Raw genomic sequence first — 24,804 nt, 5'->3', positions numbered from 1 at the left:
GCGTGTGTACAGGCAAACGTGTGCATATGAAAAAGATGTATTTAAATTGTGTTTTAGCCATGCTTACACATACTGTACATGGCACATAATAGTGATCACACAAGTGTATTATATTAAGTAAATGTTATCTGGTAATATGTACAATATTATACTCATTTTTACACAAATTCTCTTCAAGCTCTATCTATTAGCTGTGGTCATATTATTACAATGTTTCATTTATTGAAGGGCAGTTAAATGACAAATTACATTATGGCAGTGTTAGAGGAAGAAAGGAGATGATACTTTTTGCTTGATTACAGAGGGGGAGTATAGGAATGTGAGGAGATTGTCAGTCAGGGTAGATGAGGAAGCCGGAGAAAGTGCTGTATTTGTTGGTGTTTCCCCCGTGGACTTTGCCCCCGTCCAGCTGCACGCACACTTCGTCCCCCACGTCCAGGTGCAGGATAACACTGTTGGAGGCGTAGTCGTAGTTCTGATCTGCGTCTTGAGCGATTGCACTGGCCCTCACCTGTAAAAAAAGCACAAGTGAGGAGTTGATAGGCACCCAAGATTGAAAAAATATCATTAAAGAAGGAAATGCCACGTGGAAAGCAGACGTTTGATGTCATGAGTGTGTTTTGCAGACATGTTGTTGTCTGTGGTGAGGCTGAATCATGTTTTCGTGGGCAACAATGGTCTGCACGCACTCTCAACAAGGCAGGAAACAGCAGCTCTTCTTTCATGCCGACACAACCTACTTTTTTCAGAGAAATTAAAGATTGGTATTAGCCAAAATGTAACTATGATGCACGTCCATTACCTGAACCTTTGTGTAAATAAAAAAATTACTGTTAAAAATATTTTCTGTTTTTCTAACAGCTTTTATCTATATAATCATAAACCTACTTATAGACACCAAAGGTGATTTTCAACGGCTATTTTTTTTCTTCAGTATCCAGTTTCACCTACAAGTTTCTACAAATCTCTCTTTTTAATTGGAGGTCTCCTCTTATAGCCTTCAAACACTAATTATCGCCTGCAGAGGAGACATGTTCACCACTGCCATCTAAATGTTAATTAACCAGTCAGCATGACAGAACTATGGACTTCACATTAGCCAAACATATGTTATACAATCCAGTTATCTAATCCAACATGTTAAGAATGCATTTACTTTTATTTATATTTAAATTCATTGTTGATAATAACCGAAATTCCTCTATTTTTTACATTTTCCCTTTAACACGTTTATCTTTTTCATCACATTATCTCACCTACAACCAGTTTGTTCACTACTGCTGTTTTATTTCCTGTTTCACTCTGTGATCGTGGTGTAATGTGATCAGTGCTGATGCCTTCCTGTCCACTGGGTAGATAAATGAGATGTGCAGTGATCTTTGGCCTCACATTTCCGTCTCAGACCACCAGCTTTTTTAGTCGCCATCAATGTTTTATTTTTTTGGATTGTTGCTGTCACACCTGATCCACCTGTTGCTGAAGACAGTTTGATGGGAGATAAGCAGAAAGGTGTCAAGGAACACATCCATTCATTTTTTCACACAAACACAGAAAACACAATGAAGGTTCACACATTCTGATCACTGCTATATGTATTTGCTATTGCTCATCCACGTCAGCGTCATTAGCTGGAAACAGCTTTCAGTTTTATTTACCTTTTTTTTGTTTTTGCTTTTCATGCATTGACGGTTTGTGTCAGAGGACAGTGCTGCTCTCATCACAAGAAAGGGATCGTAGACAAACTTAGAATACCACATTGGCTTATTGTGACCTTTCAAGTTGACGTGGTGAACTTGTCTATTTACACATCCAGTAGCTATCTCCACTACCCACTAAAACTATTATCTGCTAAAAGCTCAACTCATCAATCCCTAATGCTGTTTGGTACTGCTAAAAAAAACCAAGCAAACAGAAGAAATAACCCAGAGTCATCAGTGATGACAGTCTAGAGCATGAGGCCTAAACGTGCATGACAGGAGCTGTAACTTTAAATGTTTGTCCCATCTCTCTTACCCCTTATCCTTACTGAGCCTGCTTTTGCTGGAGGTTTCTTCCTGTTGGGAGTTTTTCCTTCCCACTGTCACCAAGTGTTTGCTCATAGGGGGTCGCTTCATTGTTGGGGTTTTCACTCTATTATTTTAGGGTGTTTACCTTACTTGATTTGGCACTATAAAAATAAAATATAATTGAATTGAATGCACTGAAAGTAATTATTACTTGGCTTTAAGACACTAACTCAAGGAAACAAGATAAAACCATAGTTTCAAGACAAGCGAGATGATGAAAATGTTTGATGTTTTGATGAAAACATTCAAAAGAATGATGGCATCCCTGTTTGGCGTCAGAATAAAAGGCATAGACAAGGACGTTTGAACGTCAGCACACTGCAGCCTCAGAATGACTAAACAATCTTATCAACACTCCTGTAAGACAAAACTCTGCCACCCACTAACTGCTGGTATACAGAGCTAACACATTATCCGGTGTGAAGGCTGCAAACCATGGAGCCTTGCACAATTTAAAAAAGTAAATCCACTCAGATGAGGCATTATTTACTCTTCTATCAACATCTGGACAACTTTGTGATTGGAGAAGGAAATGCAATCCACATGATGCTCGGTCTGTAATGATATGACCAGTCATTTAGGAAGAAGTCATTACATCTAACGATGTTTACATGCATACTAATATGCAACCACTTAGCACTGCCCTTATATTACACGATGGCAATGATTCCATACATGTTGCAGAAGGGAGCACAATTACTAGACTTAATGTTGTGTACCTAATTCTCGAAGACCAATCCAGTATCCCAGGATTTAGTTGAGCAGCTTTTCTGGTGACAAAGGAGCGTCTTTATTTATGATGTTGTTAAACGTGCCTGTTATTTCATCCGCTCTCGGTAAAATCTGAGTTGTTTTCGCACTCGGTAAGCAAATCTCCTTATAATAAATTGCACTATCACTGGGCGGGTAACAAACTATTCAAGCAGACAATCCATTTAATAGTGGAAAATAAAGTGCACATGTGCATACATATTAATGAATGCAAATAGGACGCCCTAACTCTATCCTTGTCTCCTCCTGTGGGTCTGACTAAGGATATGGTCCATCATCTCCACCAGTCATCAAACTTCACTGATCTCTTGTGATCACAAAGACAAATCAAATCAGACTAAACTTCCCCCTTTCTCCTCCTCCATCCAACATTTTTATTTTGCCCCTTTCATCAATTTTATCAAATACATTTCTCTCTGTGGGGTTTTCTTTCACATCAAGAAGGTGAACATTTTTACTCCCCTCCTTAGGACAGAAATGAATCAATATCTTTCCTTTGTTTTAATTCAACTCACATCACTCCATTAATTGTTGTCTCTCCCTCCACACCTCACGCCCCTTCCATCATCCCTCTCTCATTTGCCACCCCATTCCTTTCTCTTCATTCTGGACCCATCTATCCATCTTTTTGTGTCCGTATACTGGAATAAGATGCAGGTCACGCACACGCTTTCTCTCCCCTGCCATGGCAGTGTTGGCGGGAGCAGCGTCTAAGTGTGTCCCTGTCCGGTCTAAATCGGATTGATTAACGACGTGCTGCTGTGGCAGGTCTCCTGAGAACCCCTACCCAGCATCCCCAACCCCACTTATATCCTTCCCCCACAACCCCACAACCTCTTACAACCTCTTACAACATACAACATAGCTGCTGGCTAGTAATTGGCAGTCAGACAGCTATGGCAGCTCCCCGCCTAATAGGTCCAACTCCTCAATAACTCCATACAATCACAATAAATGGGGGCACAGGATAGGCTAGAGTGGTCAAACGGGCCCACCAAATACTAGCAGGAGGTCAGGATACGATATGGCACATTCACAAGCCGCCCTGCCCTCTCTATACATCTTGATAACCTCACATCTCCTCCTTTTTTGTTTTGTGAATCTCAGGTGAGAAGCTAAGGAAAGAACAAGAACAATGGAAGACGTTTTGTTACTTTACAGTGCTAGGCTGCTTTGCTCTGAAGGGACTGAACGTCTCCCCTGAGGAGAACAAGTAGGTTTAGGAGAAATATTATAGTAGAGGGATTCTTACATCTTGTACATCCAACATCTGTCTACATGGTTGAACAGCAAGATTCCCCTGACAGTATACTGTCAGCTGAGGTAGAGGCTGGCAGGCTGCTGTGAGGATTGCTGTATAGTACACCAGTGAGCAGAAAACATTATGACCACTCAAAGATGGAGGGAATAAGGATTGTCTCATAACAACTGTGCATGTGAAGGTCAGTTTTCTTCATTTTTTCACCACTGGATCAATGAGTAAAAACTGAAGCATCTTTACCTTGTTATGGCTGGAGGGCTGATCGGAGAAAATGTAAATGTACCTACATGTTCAATGGAGGAGCAGGGGATGTGCTGGAAAAGGTGCGGCCTGCTCCTGAAGTCTAGACCCTGTAGGAGCTTCTAGCCCTCTGAACTGTTTTTAGGGTTGTGACAGACCAATAGCACATTAAGCAGGAGTGGGGAAACTGTTTTGCTGCGTAAAATTACAACTAAAGTGAGTTTACCTCTGCATGTACATTGAGAATATTATCATAAGCAAACCTAAACCATGCTTGAAATGTTTACTTGAATCAGCATTTAAGGGTCACAACTAAAGTTGCAGCAGTGATATTCACACCACCTCATTGAAATGGCCTTTTAAATGAACACCAGCTAATTATATTTGCCAGCCAAAAGGACACACTGTTATTTATGGCTTTTTATGGTTGACTTCTTTATGAGGCACGTAGGTTTACTTAGCCTCTACTCAGACAGTGGAGATGCTGACATTTAATGTGCTATCTTTATGATTAATTCATGGCTCCTTTTCCCCTCCTATATACAGTAAACTAGTGGACAAGACGCATCTTTGTACATTTTATCTACATATTTACAAGAGTGTGACCTTTAAAATATTATCAATATTAATACGATTGACAGTAGAAGTAATTCATGGATAAACATAAGCTGCTTCATGAATTATATGTTACATTCAGAACAACAAACAAACAAATATATATCTGCATGTAAGTTGAACTCTGACATCACATGAGGAAATGTGTGACCTATTTTACTCTGTGACTTGTAAAACCTGAACCATGAGATAATTGCCAAAAATATTCTTTTTTGTTTTAAACTGGAGTGTTTATTGAATGTTTATTCTGCCAAATTAAAATAATTACCTTATCACTCTCCATACATAAGTTTTAATTTTTAATTTTAGAATTTCTACTTAATTTAAACAAAAAAATATATTTATTTTTGTGTCAAGAACAAAATCTTTCCGGTACTAAAGCTCCATCTGTCTCCAACAGGGAAAACAAAAGGAAAAGTTTTGTAATGCCTATAAAACACCAACTTATTAGACTTATTGGAGACATGAATGGGGTTCAGTAAAATACCCAAAAGACACTTTTAGAAGAAAAATGGTGAGGAAATGTCGACAAATACAACAGCTCACCAATTAAAGAAAAGCATTTCTTAATGTTTTTTTTCTTATGTTGCATCATTAAAAAGAGAAATCTCTGTATTCAAAGAACAAGGTCAAGTGGCACTGCATTAGAAATGCAGGATATGTAGTGGAAAACTGGGTCTGTGACATATCATGACATCCACAATAATTTACATAATTCAAAAGAAGTGTGATTTCTCCATATTAATGACATAGCAATGCTATGCATTTATGTTCCCTAGGACAATCAGTGAACATAAACCCAAACATGTCTGACAGCAAGAGTAGTGTGTTAGCATCCAGTGATGATTAAATACCTAAAAACAGAGTTACTAGGAGCTGATCATGTTTTACCCAAAAGTAAAGAAATGACTTCATCAAGGATTGTTGGAGTACTTGCTAGTTGTGCTCCATATTACAGGAAAAGCTGGCTGGAAAGTAGCAATGTGGTTACGTGGTGGTAAAGAAGAGTTATGAGCAGCTGGTTAAAATGCTCAACATAAGATACAACTTCCCAGGGGGAAATATATTGTTCAATTTCAACTTATGTGACAATATCGTGCATCTCTTGAAAAGTTTCAAGCTTAAATTACTTTAGTTGGTGTTTTTCACTTCTGTTCTACATTTACTTAAAATTTCCAGGAAAAACCTTACCTAGGCTACTTTTGTGTGTCACTGCTATTTCACTAATGCCGCTTCTGGCACCTTTTGGCAATAGAGTCACACTTCAAATTAGGTAGTGTGTCATCATTGACTGTAAATCAGTGGAAAAGAAAAGTAGGAATAAATCAAATTGATGTGAATTTAAAAACTGACCATTCAAAATGTGAAATTCTAAACAGGAGAAGGATCACCCAGCTCGTTATAGTTTAAAAGCCAGCATCAGTGATGGTATTGGGGTGCATTAATCCACATGGAACAGGTAATTTGTGCATCTTCTGAACAACCTATGCCGCAGATGATGTTTTTTCCAGGCTTTTTTAATCATGCAATGCCAAACCACATGCATGTATTCCCAATATAACAACTAAGTATGAAGAAAACACTTAATGTAACCCACTGGTCTCCATACAGTCCATAGCCACATGCTTATATTGCCCTGTCCCAGCTTTGTAGATATGTGCTGCATTAATTGAATTGTTATTTTCCCTCCTAATTATCTGAATATTGAATTTTTATTCCACCACTAAAAGGGCTTTATTTTTTCCCCATCGGGCCATACTAAGATCGTATTGTGTTGTGACACTGAAACCGGCACAGATGAGTCTGCAGGTTCAGCTGTCAGTAACAATCACAGTGAAACCTTGTTTTCCTAAAGTGGGCAGGAGGCACTGGGGCTTTGGGAGTGAAAACAAGAAGGAAAGGCAGATCAGGATTATTGTCAACAGCGGCGGAGATTGATAGCGACAAGGGAGTGAATTTCTGTCTGTTGGCCCAACGCTGTTCTGACGTGATCTGCTGCTGTTGGGAAGAAGGAAGACCCAAGGGACAATAGAGAAGATTACACTGCCTACACTTTTCATTGGGGCAACATTAAATGTGGAAAGAGAGGCAGAGAGCGATGGTAGGAGGAGAGAGAGTGAGGAAACTGACAGCATGGAAATAATTCACCGACAGTCCTAAATGCTCAATAAAATCTACATTTTCAGCTGTGTGCCACTCATTCATGTGACATTTTTTTAAGGGCTGACACATGTATTTCACATTTATTTAGCCATAACGTATTCACCATTTTTATAGAGGCGTTCATAAAATGTCTGAGAAAATTGATGTAAGGAGGGCACGGGGCAAGGAGAAGAGAAGTATGCATAATGAAAAGGTGGGTGTGAGAGCCGAAATTTGGATTAGGTCGCACAGACGAGTAAGCAGCTGCGCGCACTTTAGTAGTCCGAGCACAGGATGCGAGTAAAGGAAGCCAAAGTTGAGGGAGGCCTTGAGTGATGGAGAGGGAGGATGTTGGATAACAAACTGATCAAGCATGCCTGTTTTAGAGGAGAAGGGGGGCTATAAATGAGGTTTGGGAGGTGCGCTGTCCATGTAGTGTGTTAGTTTTTTCTCGGTTTTGTTTTGTTTCACAGTGGTGCCTTGATCCTTTGGTAATAAAACTGACAGGATTCATTCACTGTGATGTACAGACCTCTCAGAGCGGAGCGAGCGATTGAGACGGGGTCTCTTAAACTTACCTGAGGGACCTCTAAAGGTGAACAGGGAGAGAGAAGAAGGGCAATTGAATTGGCCTTTTTTTTCATAAAAGCGTCTGTTTTCTCTCAACCTCCACCCATGTGTACCAGCCTGAGGTTTCTTGTTTCTATTATGCAGGTCGACGCGTAACCCCTCTCCTGCACTGCAGACTCAGACACTAATTGGCATACAAAATGCTAATATTTCGCCATGACACTCAGGACCCAAGGTGTCAAGATGTTGATTAGAAAGTCTCTAATTGGCTCTAGACTGAAACCTTTGACAGTAGAAGGGATAGCTTAATTGGATATAAATGTGTTCTCTTGATGGTCTACCTGAAGCACATCAGCTCCCTCAGCTCTGGCATTATTTAATGCCAGAGCTGAGGGAGCTGACGTTTTTTCTGTTTTTAAAAAACAGTGTTTACTATCTTGCATTAAATGAAAAAAACTCTCTTATACTCAGAAATAGAAAATGACTAAACACTAATTCACCATGCAAACCCTGGATCACAGATTAGCCCATTCTGATAATTCTGCTCTAACCTCTAAAAATGATAATAACCCAGGGACATTTCAGAATTGTTCCTGTTAGTTATGAAAGCAGAAACACTGTAGCACACTGCTGCCTGCCTATGAAAGAGACAAAATACAGTTTCCTTGATGAGGAGGAATAATGATATAATGGGAAGGCAAAAGGAAAGCACAACAAAGGCACGGCCAAACACAGTAACAACCAACCAAGTCCTTTTAGTCTTTGGAATATAATGGCCTCGGTCATTACAACAAGAAACATATAGTTAAATAATGGCCGTGCACATGGACAAGTGCATAAATACATAGAAGAAAAGACAAGAAGGAGAGAAAAAAAAGCAAGAAAAGCTGCAGGGTATATAGGACAAATGCTTTAAGTTTGCTCTACAAGAAATCTGTCTGAAAAGATGGACTTTCATCCTTTATCGCAAAATGTTCCCCATTAAAATGTCGGGCCGTTGTGACACTAATGCAATTCAAAACACAGGAGAAAATGTTTATTAATGATTCTATGAAGACATGCACAACTGTTGGAGGAGGAAGAAAACAGCGTGCCAGTGTGCCAAAATAAAATAAAATTAAAAGTGCTTAATGAAGTCCTACATGAGGCTCATATTGACACCTTGTCTGGCTTACTGTAATTAGCAGCTTCCTCTTCTCACAGCAGCCGCATCACACCTACCTACTGGAGGCGAGTTCATCTTTCTGCTAATTGAGTCCAAGTTTGTCATAATCATGACTTTTAACTGTATTATTTAATTAACAAGTTAGCTCACAGACCTCATTATAGACACACTTTAGCTGGGCGTTTCAGGAAGATTTTAAAGAAATAATAATTAAAAAAAATATTTGGGGCGTGGGATGTTTATGAGAATTAAAATTAAAGGCATTTGAAAAAAATATCTTTGGTGCTTTACGCTTAAGAACAAGCCTCCCTTTTATTTTTTTTTTTAAAAATCACCACCTTTCTTTAAAAGCTTGAAACTGAAATGAAATTTTAATCTTTTAATCCAAAGGTTAGGGACAACTTTTAATCAGTTTCTCAGCCTTACACTTCAGCTTTATAAGGGCCCAGTTTGTCCACCAGCCTCATAGATGTAACCAGTGGCGCTACCAAAGCGAGGCTATCTGAGAAAGTGAAACGCAACAACCACACAGATGCAATCAGAACCACAGACTGACCAACTGACCAACCCTGATTCACCCATATTGGACCAGCTATAAATATTCATACTCCCACTCCATGCTCATCACTGTAAAGGGCAAAGAACATATTGGTGGTGAATTATATATCCATTGAAAAGGTCATCTACCTCAACACCAATCTCTTGATGAGTTATGGGACGCAGCGAGGGAAGAAGATTCTTTGCACTGAGTGCTTAATCTCTGCAAACGTGGCGTAAGCTTATCAGCTACATAATTCATTAGCCATTGTTTGAGATGAAGAACCGGCTGCACGTCTGATATTTTTTTGTCATATACTGTCTGGCTGACTGCATTGCTTTGTGGTTAGTCTTCAGCTCATGTCTTAATTTAGAGAACCTCTGTCCATTCTCCTGTGAATATCCATCCATCTCTGTCTCCCTGTCAGCCCGCTCGTCTGTGTTCTGTCTCAGTCTGCAGTGATCTCTCCCCAGGATGTGTCTTGTTCTCTGCTCCCTTTGACAAGAAGTGGATCAACAGTGTGCCCGTCAGTCTGACGATTGTCGTAGGCCCATGCACGCACACAGACACACACACACACACACACACACACACATGCACACAAATCACCTCATGCTGTGAAATATGTTAAAGGCAGACTTTAAAGGAAATGCATTTATTCTTTTTTCCTTCAGTACAGCGAGGATGCAGCTGGACCCAGCTGGCAGTGAGATCAGATTTTATCTATTTTTTTAAAGTGTTCAATTAGCACAGAGTAAAAACAAAAATCTGCAAAACTTCTGAATAAAATGTATACAATTAAGTAAATGTCTTCTTTTGTTCACTTTTAAAATTCTAAATAATTTAGCGCCCAGCTATCTTTCTGAACTCCTCCATTTGTACAATCCCAATAGAGCACCACGATCTTCCAATCAGATGCTCCTAGCACAACCTAGGTGTGAAGTCGAGAGGTGACCGGGCCTTTGCAACCGTAGCACCTAGACTCTGGAATAACCTCCCTGTTCATACTCATACCGCTGAGTCTATCCAGTCTTTTAAATCATATCTTAAAACCTATCTTTTCACTTTGGCTTTTGATTCTAAGTAGTTGGTTGTTATCTGGCTTGTTATGTTGTCACCTATTGTTTACTGCCCTGTTTTCTTATTGTTTTGTTTTAATTGTCTCGTGCTTTTGCTGACTGTGAAGCACTATGGTAAACTTTGTTGTTTCTAATATGTGCTATATAAATAAATTTTGATTTGATTTTGATTCGAAATGTCCACTTTAACCAACTGTGTTGTGTGATGCTCCCTAAACAATGACCAGAGACAAATTGCAAGTGCAGAGTGTCTATAGGACGCCTGATCCTAATGATGTTATAGCTTCATTATAGCTGATGTTATGGGGTTATAGCTGAAGCACACTTGTATCTCCCTTTAATAAAAATGGATAAGTATATTCATCAGTGATACATGGCCTTACCCACAAATGGGTTTTGATGGCCTTTAAAAATAGAGCTGAGCAAAGTAAAAACACTTCAGTCACTTTTTCTACTTATTACTCAGTAATAATGCTGGTTTAAAGAAAGTAGCCTCTGGAAAGTAAAGCTTAAATGAAAAATCTTAACCCTATGTTCTTTTTAACTGACAAGGTGGGACAGATTTTCAGGCTAAAAAACATGTCAGGCTGTATTGAAGTCAATACACTACTGTTTATTTGAATTATAACCTCAGTAAACACTTTCTTAATGAGTTTATGATCAACGATCATCTCATCTCTAGTTTCAGGTCTTTTTAACTATAGCATGAAAATGTTGGTCCCATTTAGAGAACAACAGGTGACAAACCAGTGTGTGATTTATGAACTGGACACCTTGTAGTGTAGTAAAAGTCGCTACCGTGTGGATGTGCAATGTCTGTTAGTTTCTCAGCCCGATCTACCCCTCGCTCCTCACTTCTTACTTCAAGTACCTCCATCTTTTTCTTACAGTCTGATTAGGTGATGAGTCAGTTCAGTGGATTGAATGGATTCAAAGGTCTGGATCCAGTTCAAGTTTAACTAAAGATTTGGTTAATAAGCACATGAGCTGCTAGTAACTGATTATTAAACCATTCTTGTTCAGTAACAGGAATTAAGTTCAACATTACACAAAGCATCTTCAGCATCCTTTGTTCAGTATATCCACTATCCCTCCTCTTCACAAGTTCAAACCATCTCAGCTTTTCCTCTCGAACTTTGTCTCCATCCCTCGTCCCCTCCCTCTGATGTACTTATTTCTACTCCTTCCATTGTGGTCACTCCCATTGAAAACCTTAGGATCCTCAACTCTGCCACCTCCAGATGGCCTCCTGTCAGTTGCACCATCTCAAAACCATACATCAAAGCACATCTCATTACCATTTTCTAAACCTCCTCTTCCACTCTTGCTGCCATCCTTTAGTCACAAATCAGCCCTGACACTCATCTCCGAGCATCTCAACCCTGGCTGCACTCTCTTCCTCACCTCTCCTATGCTTTGGATGGTTGACCATAGGTACTTAGACTCATCTTGTGTGTGAATGTGTGTGTAGCGTGAAGCGCCTTGGGGTCCTTAGGGACTAAGTAAAGCGCTATACAAGTACAGGCCATTTACCATTTACTATCTGTACTCCATGGTTCACCTTTCCACCTGTCTTCTGCTCATTCACACACGTATTCTTTCTTTCTTCTACTGACTTTCATTTCTCTTCTCTACAGAGCGTACCTCCACCTCTCTATGATCTCTTCCACCCGGTCTCTGGTCTCTCTACAGATCACAAGAATCACAAGATCACAATGTCATCTGCAAACATCGTTATTCACGAAGACCTCGTCTGTCTGTCTGTCTGTCTGTCTGTCTGTCTGTCTAAATGCTGGAGACAAACTAACATGCTCCACAGTAGCAGTAAACACACTTTGTTGGTCATGCTTCCATTCAGTGTATGAAAGACCGTCTGTATTTTATCTAATAGTGTCCTTGTTTATTTTCTTGCCATATTTTGCCTATTTTACCCTGAATTGGCTTTAAATTCTGTTCTTTTAGTTTTTATTGGTTTTTAAAAGCACTTAGCCAACAGAAAACTGTTGAAAATCACCCATTTGGCTGAAACTGGCCTGACCTTGAAATGTGCTCTTAAGATTTGTAGTTTTGGGTAGGGTAATTTGTGATATGAAAATCTGTGTTTCATGTCACCGTAAAGGAAAGAGATTGGTATCTATCTTTTCATCTAAAACAAACAAGGACATTTCTTCTTTTTTGTGAATATTTTAATTGATCATTTATTTCTCATATAATAAAACTGATGTCTGTATAAGAAACAGAATCAAATCTTCCTTGAAGAACAACAAATTCACAATAATGACCAATAATAATAATAGTTGTAGTGTAATGTAGTGTAGTAGTTGTAGTGTCTTGGCTATCTCTCAAGAGAGAATTTCTGTATTAAAGTTTTCTCATTGACCTAGCAGCTTCACCAAGGTTCATGAGCACCTGTCTATTCGCAGAAGAAGGGAAAAAAGGAAGGCGGGTGCAATGAAAAGGGCAAGATCAGCACTGAATTGGGTTAAATAATTTAGTTGTTGGAAAAGATAATTAATGGGGAAGGAGTCAATAGCTAGTGTGGACAGGGAAAGTGCAAGGTGCACGTGTCTATGTGTGTGTATGTGCGCGAGCACATGACTAAAGGAGGGGCACAGGTGAAGGGGAGAAGATCTCATCTAAAAGCTATGAAAGATTTAATAGCAGGAAAAGACAGGAATGACAATGTCTGTGAAGGCACGCTGCAACAAACCAGGTCCCCCCAATTATATCTGGCATTAAGCTGTCTGTCCTCTTTACTCTGCACCTTAGGCACATGCTGTCAAATCAATAAAACGGGGAAAAGCTTTCTTTATGGACTCGATCAGTCACATAATGTATGTTCAATATATTACATGTTTGGAAGCAGCATGAAATAGACTAAACAGGTCTGAATTTGAAAGTAATGGTTAGCTCAAATGTAAATAAGATAAGATAAGATAAGATAAGATAAGATAAGATATGATAGTTATAATTTGTCAGCATATCAACATAACAATCTGTTCATTGCTATACACATAGAGCCAGGTCCGGACATTAATTTTAACTTACTGTTTTTATTATATGGGTAGACTATGTCATTTTGGTGGAAAGTATGATAACTGGTTAGCGATATCAGTCATTATGCAAGCCAATAAACCAAATATTGTTTTTCCAACATTTCAACTTTAAAGATTAGCTACTTTTTTTCCCTGCAAACAATCATTTGGAAGATATACTATGCTGTTTCCAGGGCTAGGATAAGTATTTTTTTTCAAAGTGCATCAATCTTTCACAGGCTGTGATGATCAATTTGTCACAATAAAATATAAAATGTAGGCATAATAATAAATAATCAAACTCGTCGTGGCACTAATTTATAACTATTGTCTGTCCTCAGATCTGCACCACACACTGCAATAGAAAATCAGGGGATGCCACATACTTCATTCAAAATCAGTAAGAAAAAGAGAATATTAGGCTACAACAAACACATTTCCAATAAAAAAAAAAACCTTTTTTGTGCGCCAATTTTTTATTTCTTGAACAACTTTACACTACGTCTCAGAGCTTTGTGACACAACCCACTAACCAAAAAAGAAACTGACATTGGGGAACATGGGTAGCTTGTAAATATAGCTTTAGTCCACCACTGCAGCAACCCTGGGTTTGTTTCCTTGTAGCATCCTCCGTGATGTTGCTGCTGCTAAGTTTCAGCCAATAGTGGAAAAGCTAGCAAGGTCAGATGTGTTTTCTTGCTCCTGGACAAGTGACTCCCAGTGGTTGACCTGGGGGTAGCTTCAGGTCATAAAAAAGCAACAGCAATCTGCCGCAATCCAAGCACTTACAGTAGACTGGGCAAGGGCCACTGACGAGGCCTACAGGGATGTTGGTGCTTCAGTATTGATGAAAACTAGAAATCAATGCCCTAATAGTTAAGACACGCACAGTAACACACATAACTCCTATGTGCAATGTTTGATTCAAGTGGGGGGTAAGAATAAGATTTAACCCTTAAGTTAAATTGCATCTGTCTATTTCCACAGTGGCGATTATCAAATTAAAAACTGGCCCGTGCTCTTCTGGTAAATCCTGCTTAGCCTGCTTATTTAGATGTAGATTTAATAAAGCATACCAATGAACAGCAGCCCAGCACAGTGATGCTCTGCTCAGTAGCATATTGTTGTCAGTTCATGTACCGTGTAATCTGTGTGGACAAACTGTGTTACCATTAAACCTTTGCAACAATGCAAAGCATGCTTTTTTCCCCCTTCTTCTTCTTCTTCTTCTCTAGTAATCCCCAGGACATCACTCTTCTGTTCTGTAGCACACATGTCAGAATCAGAGCGCCTCAACAGAGCGAGGGCTTAGTACTTCAAGCTTGTCACTGCTCTCCAGATGGAAGCATTCAAGGCTTTTTCCAGGCATTTCGTACTTGTTTATTTATTAGTGTTAAAGTCAGAGTTTCTCAGAGGACAGTAGCCAGCTGTTGCATTTTGGCTTTGCTCCACCGAGACGCAGAGGATTGTTATCCTCTTGATCGCTTGGCTGTCATTCTCTCTCCCTGTCTTTCTCTCTTTTTCCACATGCAAGTTGTGCAAATAACTACAGTTTCGACTTTTCTTGTAAACCATTTCTTACTCCCACCTCCTGTCTTCTTCTTTTTTGCGTCCTTCAAGTCTCTTACATTTTTAGTGTATTTCAGTTTAATTATCTCCCTCTCTATTTGATTTGTCTAAAACTTCACTATGATTTTCTCAGTGGATTATTGTTTGGAATTCACTTTTGGGGGATTTCTTTTTAACCATGCTCAAAATCTGAGTGGCAGTCACCACCTGCATAGAACAATGAAGTCCACTTCAATAGTAAACAACACAGCATGTTCCTGCATTTAAACGATATGACAAAATGTTTCTGACATTAGTGAATTGCATCTACTACCTGAAGTGCTGATCTAAGCATGTTATTTAGTTATATACTTATATATTTACTTATATATATATATAAGTAAAAATATAAGTATATAATAGCTGTAATTTCTCTGAATTAATGACTCTGAATTAATCAACAGCCTGTTGATTTATGCTGTAGTATGTTAAAAATGTCCTTGTATTTGAACTCACTGATGCAAAAGATTCTTACTAATGTTTGTGTGTTGGTTTGATTGCAAGGGGAGGTCAGCCCAGTTCAGAAACACTGCAGCACAAACCCACCTAAACTCGCACTCACCTGTCCATTCTTCTTCAGGTCTGCCCACATGCTCGTCCCATCACCTCCTCTCATCAGGACATGGTAGGTGAAGTAGTAGATACCTGGCAGAGGGCAGGTGAACTTGCCAGTACTCGGCTCATAGTAGTTCCCTACATTGGTCACCACATCGTCAAATTTGAGTATTTCACTCCCTTCGTGTTGCTTCCGGAGGCCGGCATAGAAGGCAATTTTGGGGCTGTAGAAGGAAGGGCCGTAACCACCAGGTCCAGGCCCTGGTGGGCCAGGTGGGCCGGGCTTACCGGGCTCTCCAGGGGGGCCTTTAGGACCTGGAGGACCAGGAAGTCCGGGGCTTCCTCTGAACCCCTGTTTGCCCCTGCGGTTTGAGAAGTCTGGGGGCTGAGGGGAGACGGCTGTCAGCTCTCCCTGTGGGGGGGTGAAAGTGTCACACACCATCTTGCAGCTACCCAGCATCTCATAGTGCGTGCCTCCTCCTCCGGACCCTCCCCCCTTGGTGGTGTGGACCAATAGGGGAATGGCTACCAGCAGGACCAGAACCATGGCCACGCCGACTCCAGCCCCAATGACACGTTTCTTTCGGCTGAGCCGTGAGGCTGCCAGTGTGAGGAAGTCCTCCTCCCCTTTAGCTGGAATGGTTGTGCCGGCCAGGCTGAACTCTGGGTAGAAAGCAACCACTGAATTGAGAAGGTGGAGCAGGGAAATATGTGATTGTGCAGGACGCACAAAAGAAAATGGGGTGCTATTCAAGGACTGGGAAAGACTGACGCATCACACAGGAGGAGAAAAAAAATCAAAAGTCAGGGGCAGACTGGAATCCAGGGTTTTCCATTACTTGGCTTTCAGTACACGTGTATCCTTTTTATTTTTCACTTTCCCCTAGATCATTATGTCTTCAGGATTTTATCATCTTTAAAGGTATACATCATATAACACAACTATTCTAAATTACTTTGTTCAAAATGAGTAAAACCGCTGAGATGCTGGATTTTAGGCAAGCTGCTTTTTATACGAATCCACTTCTGTGGTTGTAGAAGCTCCAGTGAAAATCCTTCAGTTGCTCAGGCAGAGAGCTGTCAGGTGGGGTCTACAGTATTCCCACTGGAGTTCATCTCACCCACCACATACAGGGAAGGGCGCTTTACTTGTCTGTCCAGGAATGAAAAGAGAAGAACAAGGAAACTGCTAAATCTCTGGTCTTTTTTTCTATCTCCCTCACTGCTGGTGCTTCATTATATTTATCGTAAAAACCCATCCCTCCACTCAAACAACAGATTTGTTACAGCTCATAAGAAGGGATAAGAATGTAAGTTTTTAGAGGTAAAGGTAAAGCAAAAAAAAAAAAAAAAAAAATATCACAGAAAATCAGCGAATCCCTTGCACTCTAAAAGAAAAAGAACACACACATATAGCCTAATCATAACAGGACTAAGAAAATGTGATCTCCTTATAACACATATTTATAATTTAAATGTTAAATATGGAAGGCATTTGTGAAACATTTCGTATTGCAGTTATTTCATATTTAAAGGTGTACTTGGAATGGAATAAGTTTGATCCACACAGACTGTTTTTGTATTAATCACGTTCAGGTCTTCAAAATTCATGTTAAAACATTTTGTATTTTTCATAAAAGCAAACAGGTTAACACTAGTTTAACACAACAGACACAAAAGCTACATGTTGATATTATTCCAGGCCTATAGCATTATTCACAAGCTCTCTGCTCAACTAACAGCATAAATGCATGAATCATTTTAGTATTTTCATTTAAATTAAAATTGAAGTGACCAAGCTTCAATATGGCCAGGGTGGGTAAAAACGATTCCGAAAGTTTTTTACAAACTAGTGCAAAAATAAAAGTACACTGCAATAATCAGCTCACCCAGATGTCTTCTTTCTTTGCTCCTTTTTAAAAAAACAAAAAACAAAAAAAAACGGTCTTCAGTGGGTTTTCATCCCACGGGTTCAGACAGAAACGCCGCAGGAAAGCTGGTCCAGGACCCGAGCGAAAGACTGAGGCGCGTTCACTGGCGCTTCGGCTGAAGTTGCGCTGCGGTCCAAACTCTGCTCGGCGGAAACAGAGTCATAGTAATACTACCAACTTACAGCATGTCATCCTGGAGTCCTGCGTGCTGGCGGGACCACACCGTCCGCGCAAAAAAAGAAAAGAAAAAGAAATTTCATTTAAAAAAGAAAAAAAAAGAAAAGAAAAGAAAAACGCTCAAGGTAGCGGGAGCAGTGGAAGCGATGCTGAAGTGGTGGATCGTACCTTCAAAGGGAAAACTACATATTTTGACCGCTTACTTTTGCAGACTTTCGCCGTGAATTAATCCGGCGCACGGCGACTTTATTTGCAGAGCAACAGTTCACTCACTTGTTGTTTTTTCCCATATCCTGCTTCTCTCTCTCTTCAGCATCTGCCCGCTACTGCGTCCCCCCCATCCTCCCTCCTTAACACCTCCAGCCACACACACAAACACACACCCAGCATCGTCCTATCCAGCATGTGACCTCTTCACAAATCAAATGACTACATCTGTTTAACGGTTTAATCAAAGGTTTCCCGTTCAAATATTACAATTTATTTATCAGACTATCCATTTTCTTTTTTTTAAGGACTATAACGATATTTGTAGTGCTGCTGATGAATCTTGGTAGATTTAAAGCGTATTTGTTGGATATTCTGTGATAGTCTTTCTTTTTTCTGCCTGACTGTAACCTTGCAGATTTTCAGGTGGCGTTAAGAGGTATAGCCACTTGTGGAGTTGTGTTTACGGAGAACAGCAGGTGTGAAAAGACTAAAGTCTAAGTACAAAAACGTGGGCTACAGATGTGAGACTGAAACACAGGCAGGCAGGCGAAGTGAAAAGATAAAATGAAAGGAGGAGAGTGGTGTTCTCGGGGTCTGTTGTCAATGTCTGTGTTTTTGTAGCTTTCAGACCTTGTTAGAGATGAAAGATGTATCACTGCTGACAACTCCCCCACCTCCTCCATCTCGTCCTGGTCACTTTCTTTCCATTCCTCTCTGCTTTATTTTACAGTATTCATCGGTTAATTAATTCTCAGATTGGACAGAATATTTAAACTCTAATCTGGGGGAATCCCTGTGTCGACAGGTCTATCCTTGTGTCAGCTCTCATTCAGCTGCATGAGAAATACACCTGACATCTGAAATACATCCGTTACGCAGCTCATCATTATTTCTACTCTTGCGTATCAAAAATGTTGGTTTGGGGGGGTTATTTACACATAACACAGCCAAGTAAAGCCATTTAGGCACTCCCAGTCCTAGTGTACTTGTATGCACTGTCAGTTCTGCTCCTTATTTATTCATCTCCCAACTTTACTGAGCTGGAGAGTGTAGCAGATATTGAATATGGATCAATAGATCACTCCCCAGGATGCATACTGTCAGCCGACTGAGCCCTCAGGCAGATGCCAAGCCTCTGGTCACATTTGCATTTGGAGATAGAAAATAAGTACTGCTTGTCAGAAAGTGGGAAACTGTGTGGTCTCTGCATTTTATAAAACTGGTAAATCAGAAGTATAGAGGCTGAAGAAGTTTCTTTATTTTTGGGTGATGATAATTTACAGTCTTTAATTATTTCTACATCTATATAAGTAGACCTTGCTGGGCTACTCGTGAGCCTTTATGGCAAGTGTGAACACCTGCAGGCACACATGTGTGAATACATCCACATGTAATTTAAATGTGGGCTCTGACACGCTGATTAAACACTAAAATAGCTCAGTGAATTTAAGTTAATATTGCAAAGAAGGAAAGAAAACTCTGAAAGAATGTTTTGTATAAAGCAATACTGTCTCCCCCCTGACTCTACTTCCTTACAATACATGAATTCATGGTCTTGTCTGCACTGCACCATCCTCTGTTTGATTAAAACCAAAGAGTTTACAGGAAGAACATGAATGACATTTTCTGTTTTATGGTACAGGATTTGGCTCATAAAATATTACTTCAAAGTTGTTCTTTAACTCAGTCCTGCATCATATCTTTCTTGGCCTTGACTCTGTAATACAGAGTTTTAGTTTCTGATATTCAAAAGTCTGAAGCGAAGAAAAGATATAAGCTCTATTTAGGGCCAGAAGACCAGACGGTAATAGGAAATAGTTTTAAGTTGGACATATTTTTGTTATTACACTGGGCCACTGATTCAAACCCATGAATAACTTAAACTGAGAAAGTTGGTACATGGTAGCTTCATGTAATAAAGGCATTTTATTATTTGAGGAGAAAAACTGTTTAAATGTCAAATTATATATATATTTTTTTCAATGTGATTTATACAGCACAAATTCACAGTCCCCTACAGGTGCTTTAGATTGTAAGACCACAATATTAGAAAGAAACAATCAAACAATCCCTTATAAGCAAGCACCTGGCGACAGTGGGAAAGAAAAACTCCCTTTTCACAGGAAGAAACCTCTGGCAGAATCAAGCGTTATATACCTTTGTAACAATTTGTAAAACAGAAAAAAAATGAAAGTAAGCTTAGGGAGAGCAACACAAGACATCTTCTATCACAGATCCACCTAACCATCCATGAAATAAGTAAATGGTAAGAACTTTGGTAATTAAATTGCAACCACATATGAAAATTATAATTACACAATTCATCAAGCAACTTACTTTTAATTGCTGTTGAACCCAAAACCCGATGATAGATAACACTTTTGTCCACACAAGAGGCAAAATCCAGGGATGCAGTCGGTACACATTTGGAAAGATTCAAACAATTTAATGATTTTTAGATAGATTTTCACCACTTGCATTATCAATTAAAAGAAAAATCAAATATATGCATTGTACATTTGTGCACATGCATGCAGATATGCATGCACATGTATCTGAACAAAAAATTTGTGTGCAACTGTTTTATATATGGGTGGGCCTTTAGAAAAATCTGATTTATATTAGAGTATATAGACATAGGAACAGATTGTGACATCTATACTGCTCTAATATCACCATTCCTAGAGGTGGTGGGAAAGCTTTGCTTCTGTGAAGCTTCCGGTCATGACAATTTGAACCCATGCCTGTGCAGACCAGTTGGTTTTTCCTCTGGTTTTAAAAATTAAATAAAGAAGTAAATAAAACAGGCTCCATGTGTTGGAATGACTCATTCCAGCTGATACTTTCTGGTCTTCCAGGAAGTCGCACAGTGAGATAGATAAGCCTGGACAGAGGTAATTTACCAACAGGACAGTCACTCTGTCTGTTTAGAAGAATCAGTAAAAGCAATCAGGGCATGAGCAGAGAGTCACCATGTGATCAGAGAGGCTACCATGGTATTAACTGGCTCATTCAAGGTGGAGGTGCTATCAACACAGTGAGACACACATACGAGCCAAGTAAGTAGCTGAGGAAAGGGCTTAACCTGACCTACAATCTCGCAGGTCAGGCAGTGAGCAAGAGAGCGAGAGTAAGAGCCTGAGAAGGAGGGAGAATGTAGAGACAGCGGGGCTAATGGAAATGTAAGGGTCAAAGCATCACACTGGCAGTAACATGCAGTTGTTGAGCATCTCTGTTGTGTTTTTACAACCATGTTTTCAAAAAAAGCTGGGGCACAATAAAAGTTTAAAAACAGATTGCAAATGATTGTCAAAATCATTTTAAAAGTTAACACTGAAATCACGGGCACGTGATGGATCACTTCTTCTTTTGTTGTTTGGCAACTGAGGAGACCAGATCTGCAATTCTGAAGGTTTGCCATCCTTTGTTGCTTTTGGACTTTAGCTACTCAACAGTTATGGTCATCTTTTATTGTAATTGTCATTTCATGAAGAGAAAAATGTTAATATCGGGCGGCAGTGTTTGGACTCTTTCATGTTGTTGTATTCAAGGAGAATGTGGTTTGGCATTGTCTTGCTGAAATAAGCAAGGCCTTCTGTAATGGTCTCTGGGTCTTTGAGCCAGGGTTTTGAGTTTTTTGGGTTTTTAGTATTTGTATTCTCAGGTCTCCTTGGTTTTCTTATCTAGGTTTTAGTCTGTTTGTATTCTGTCTCTTATTTCTTTTATCTTGGCTCCCGTCTGTTCCCCACACCTTGTGATGAAGCCAGTCTTGTCTCTGTGTTTGGTTCCCTTTCTGTCTTTCATCAGTTCTACATTTCTGTTTTCGTGTTCTGTTACATCCTGTTTTATTTTGATAGTCTCTCATCTCATGTGTGTTACATTCAGTTTTGCTTTCGTTGTCTCATCATCTGTCTGTCTGATTATTTGTTCCTCACCTATGTTCTTTTTATAACCTCTCGTCTAAGTCCTGATCTTTGAGTTCTGCCCGCTACACAGTGAGCCTTGATACTTATACCAAAATGTAATCTGGATATCACCATATGTTCCTCAAAAACCTGTACATATATATATATATAGTGTACTGCATTAATGTATTACAATTATACTGAATCAATATACGGGGTGGCTGTGGCTCAGGGGGTAGACCAGGTCATCTACTAATCATGCAGACTGGAGCAGTCAGTCTGCATGCCAAAGTATCCTTGGGCAAGATAGTAAACCCCGAGCTGCTCCCAATGCACTCACGTGTAAATGTTAAATTTAAAAAAGTGATGTGTGAATGAGACATGTTGTATAAAGTGCTAATGTTTGCTTTGTAAATCCTACTAAAAAGGAAAAAAAAAAAAAAATGACAATCCTGTTTAGTTGTATCCTTAAGTGGCCAGTTTAGTGGTAGGATAGTGACTCCAGCAAAGAACATAAGTGTCCTAAAAAATGTGTACGTGCACGAACCACACGCCGGTGCATCTACCTCTGTGTGCAAATCTGATTATGGTCCTTGATTGCGAGTGACAGTGTGCAGATTGAGTTGCACAGCCTCTCTAATTCTCTCTATTAATGAGTTGCGCTCCACACTGCTGCCCCGGACCCCATCTATTAATCACAATTTGTCATCTGTCTTGCTCTCCAACCCCCCACCCCCATCCTTCTATCCTTTCCCCTCTCTACCTCTCCTCCTCCTGCCCGAACCACATTTTGCTCCCTCTGTGTCATTCCTACAATCTTCGCCTTAAATCTCATCCCTCGGTCTCTTCCTGACTTACTTCTCCGTAGATTATCATCACAACATTCATTGCTTAAATCATTATTTTTTTAAAAGCATCCTCTCTCTTCTGCTTTTGGCACCTGTTCCCTTTCTTACCGTTACTACTTGCATTTCCAGCATAAGCTCATGCGCTCCTTTTTTCCCCTCTTGCACTTGTGTCTTGCTCTCCTTCCATAGCATGGTCAAGCATACAGAGTGAGTTTTCCCCTGAAATCCACATTTTAATTCTGCCAGCACTCCAAGGTTAAGTAAGCCCTCTTACATCAGTAAATAATGATTTATCACTCCAATTCATATCCCTATATTGCTTCTCGGTAATTAGACATTTTTGTAACACAACCTATGGACATTTGATAAAACTAATGATCAGCTCAGTTAAAGGTTAGCTTTTCACATTTTGAGATGCATTAGTGTCAAAAATGTAAAAAAGTTTTTGTTTTAATAGATTATATTAGATTCTAAAGCATGGCTAACAATGTGATGTAACTGCTGTACTCTGTCTCTCTGTAACTGTACAGCTGCTGCATTACACATTGAGCAGTCACAACCCATATGGGCATTGACTGGGATCTTCTGGGGGTGTTCTTGAGTGACTTTGGATCTTGTGGATCAATCTTGTTCTGGTGAGTCGCATGAATGTTCAATTGGAGAGGCATCTGGCAGTTGTTTGGAGGTTTTTTTTTTTGCTGTGTGGATGGGGTGTGTGCTGAAAGACGCTGCTGCCAATGGGGAGTGCCATTACCCCAAAGGGTTGTGCTTGGTACATGCCAGAGGAACAGCCACAAACTCCCTGCAGATTGCTGCATTTTAACCAGATGGTCACTTTACCTCAGTGATTTCAATGTTGTGGTGAATTGGTGCACTTCCAGTGAGTCCGGTGACTTTCTCTGTGGATAGAAAAAGGAGATAAGAATACTATAAGAGCCAAGTTCATTACTTGAATCGACTGTAACTACTAAATCCCTACTGAGCAACTGTGTCAAATCCTCCCCCCTACACTGAACATTAATTAACGCTCTTGTCTGTCCCAACAACCTGCTGCTCCCACCAGGATATCTGTGTGAGAAACACAGAGTGAAACTACACTCGAGTCATGAAACACAGACACACAAGCCTGGAACAGATGTGAAGCAGTAGTGTAAATGCTGTTTGTTAAATAAAACGCTGGCATTTTATATGAACAAAAGCCTAGATGTGTAAGGATTTCTGATGTCATGAGCTAAAAGAAGAAATGTCTGTATGCAAGTGATGCATGAAACCTTAAATTCTTAGTTTATACATCTTTTTTTCTATTTCTTTATTCAAATACAAAATTAATAAAACAACAATTAGGGGATTCACCATTAAAACTGTCATATTTTCTTAACTTCATGGCAGTGATTACTTCCTCCGTTGATTAGGCTGATCACAATTAGAAAGACGACGCTGGTGATGTGCTGACGTGTGAGCACAGTATGTGTTAGCAGGTTTCATACTTACTGCAAAGAGATGCTTGTGATAAAAAGGAGAAACACTGAGATCTGAATGCAGCATGCTAATGTGCTAAACTAACACTCCGCATAAAAACATTGCCACTGGGCAAATGTTTCCAAGAAGTATTAGCATGTAGCCCAGAGCTTGTTGTTCCAACCTGTTTTCATCAAACAGCATCAGATACTGCCATGTTGCTCTTGTCAGCACTAGAACTACTAGTTGGTTCAACTAAATACTCATGTTTTATTTCTGAATACAACACCAGTAATTTGTTGGGTTGGAGATGCATCGCAGTCACCTGCTACTAGATAAGGGCGTGACCTCTCTCTCCAAGATGGGAAGCAATAAGTGGAAACTATGAAAGACGAAGGCGGCATAGTTTTGCACTATTTTGATCAAAAATACAAATAGTACTGAAACAGAGCAATTCTTATTCTGCAAAGGACGTTTAAGGAAAGAAAACTGCTGGTGCTAGCCTCGTGAAGAGTGGCAACACTCTGCAAATTAAGCTGACAGTGTGTGAAGTGCTGCACAGCAACCAGTGTTGGGGAGTAACGGAATACATGTACCGCCGTTACGTATTTAGAATACAAAATATGAGTA

General features: G+C 39.8%; 1 protein-coding gene across 1 annotated transcript; it reads right to left on the bottom strand.

The window, feature by feature from the left end:
* Window positions 1-210: 210 nt before the first annotated feature.
* Window positions 211-16,407, bottom strand: LOC116320385 (complement C1q-like protein 4). Its single transcript, XM_031739984.2, has 2 exons — window positions 15,653-16,407; window positions 211-511 (listed from the first exon to the last, which is right to left on the bottom strand). The coding sequence occupies exons 1-2, from the start codon at window positions 16,190-16,192 to the stop codon at window positions 332-334; spliced, it is 720 nt and encodes a 239-aa protein (XP_031595844.2). The 5' UTR covers window positions 16,193-16,407; the 3' UTR covers window positions 211-331.
* Window positions 16,408-24,804: the final 8,397 nt, after the last annotated feature.

The sequence above is a fragment of the Oreochromis aureus genome, linkage group 5 (assembly GCF_013358895.1).
Source record: "Oreochromis aureus strain Israel breed Guangdong linkage group 5, ZZ_aureus, whole genome shotgun sequence".
Lineage (NCBI taxonomy): Eukaryota > Metazoa > Chordata > Actinopteri > Cichliformes > Cichlidae > Oreochromis > Oreochromis aureus.
This window is presented reverse-complemented; position numbering and strand designations above follow the sequence as displayed.

Bases quoted from the DNA above. Each gene is read 5' to 3' on its own strand.
- LOC116320385 (XM_031739984.2), bottom strand. From the start codon at position 16,192: ATGGTTCTGGTCCTGCTGGTAGCCATTCCCCTATTGGTCCACACCACC. The intron at 512-15,652 runs GTGAGTGCGAGT...CTTTTTTTACAG, and splicing joins ACCTGAAGAAGAATGGACAG to GTGAGGGCCAGTGCAATCGC.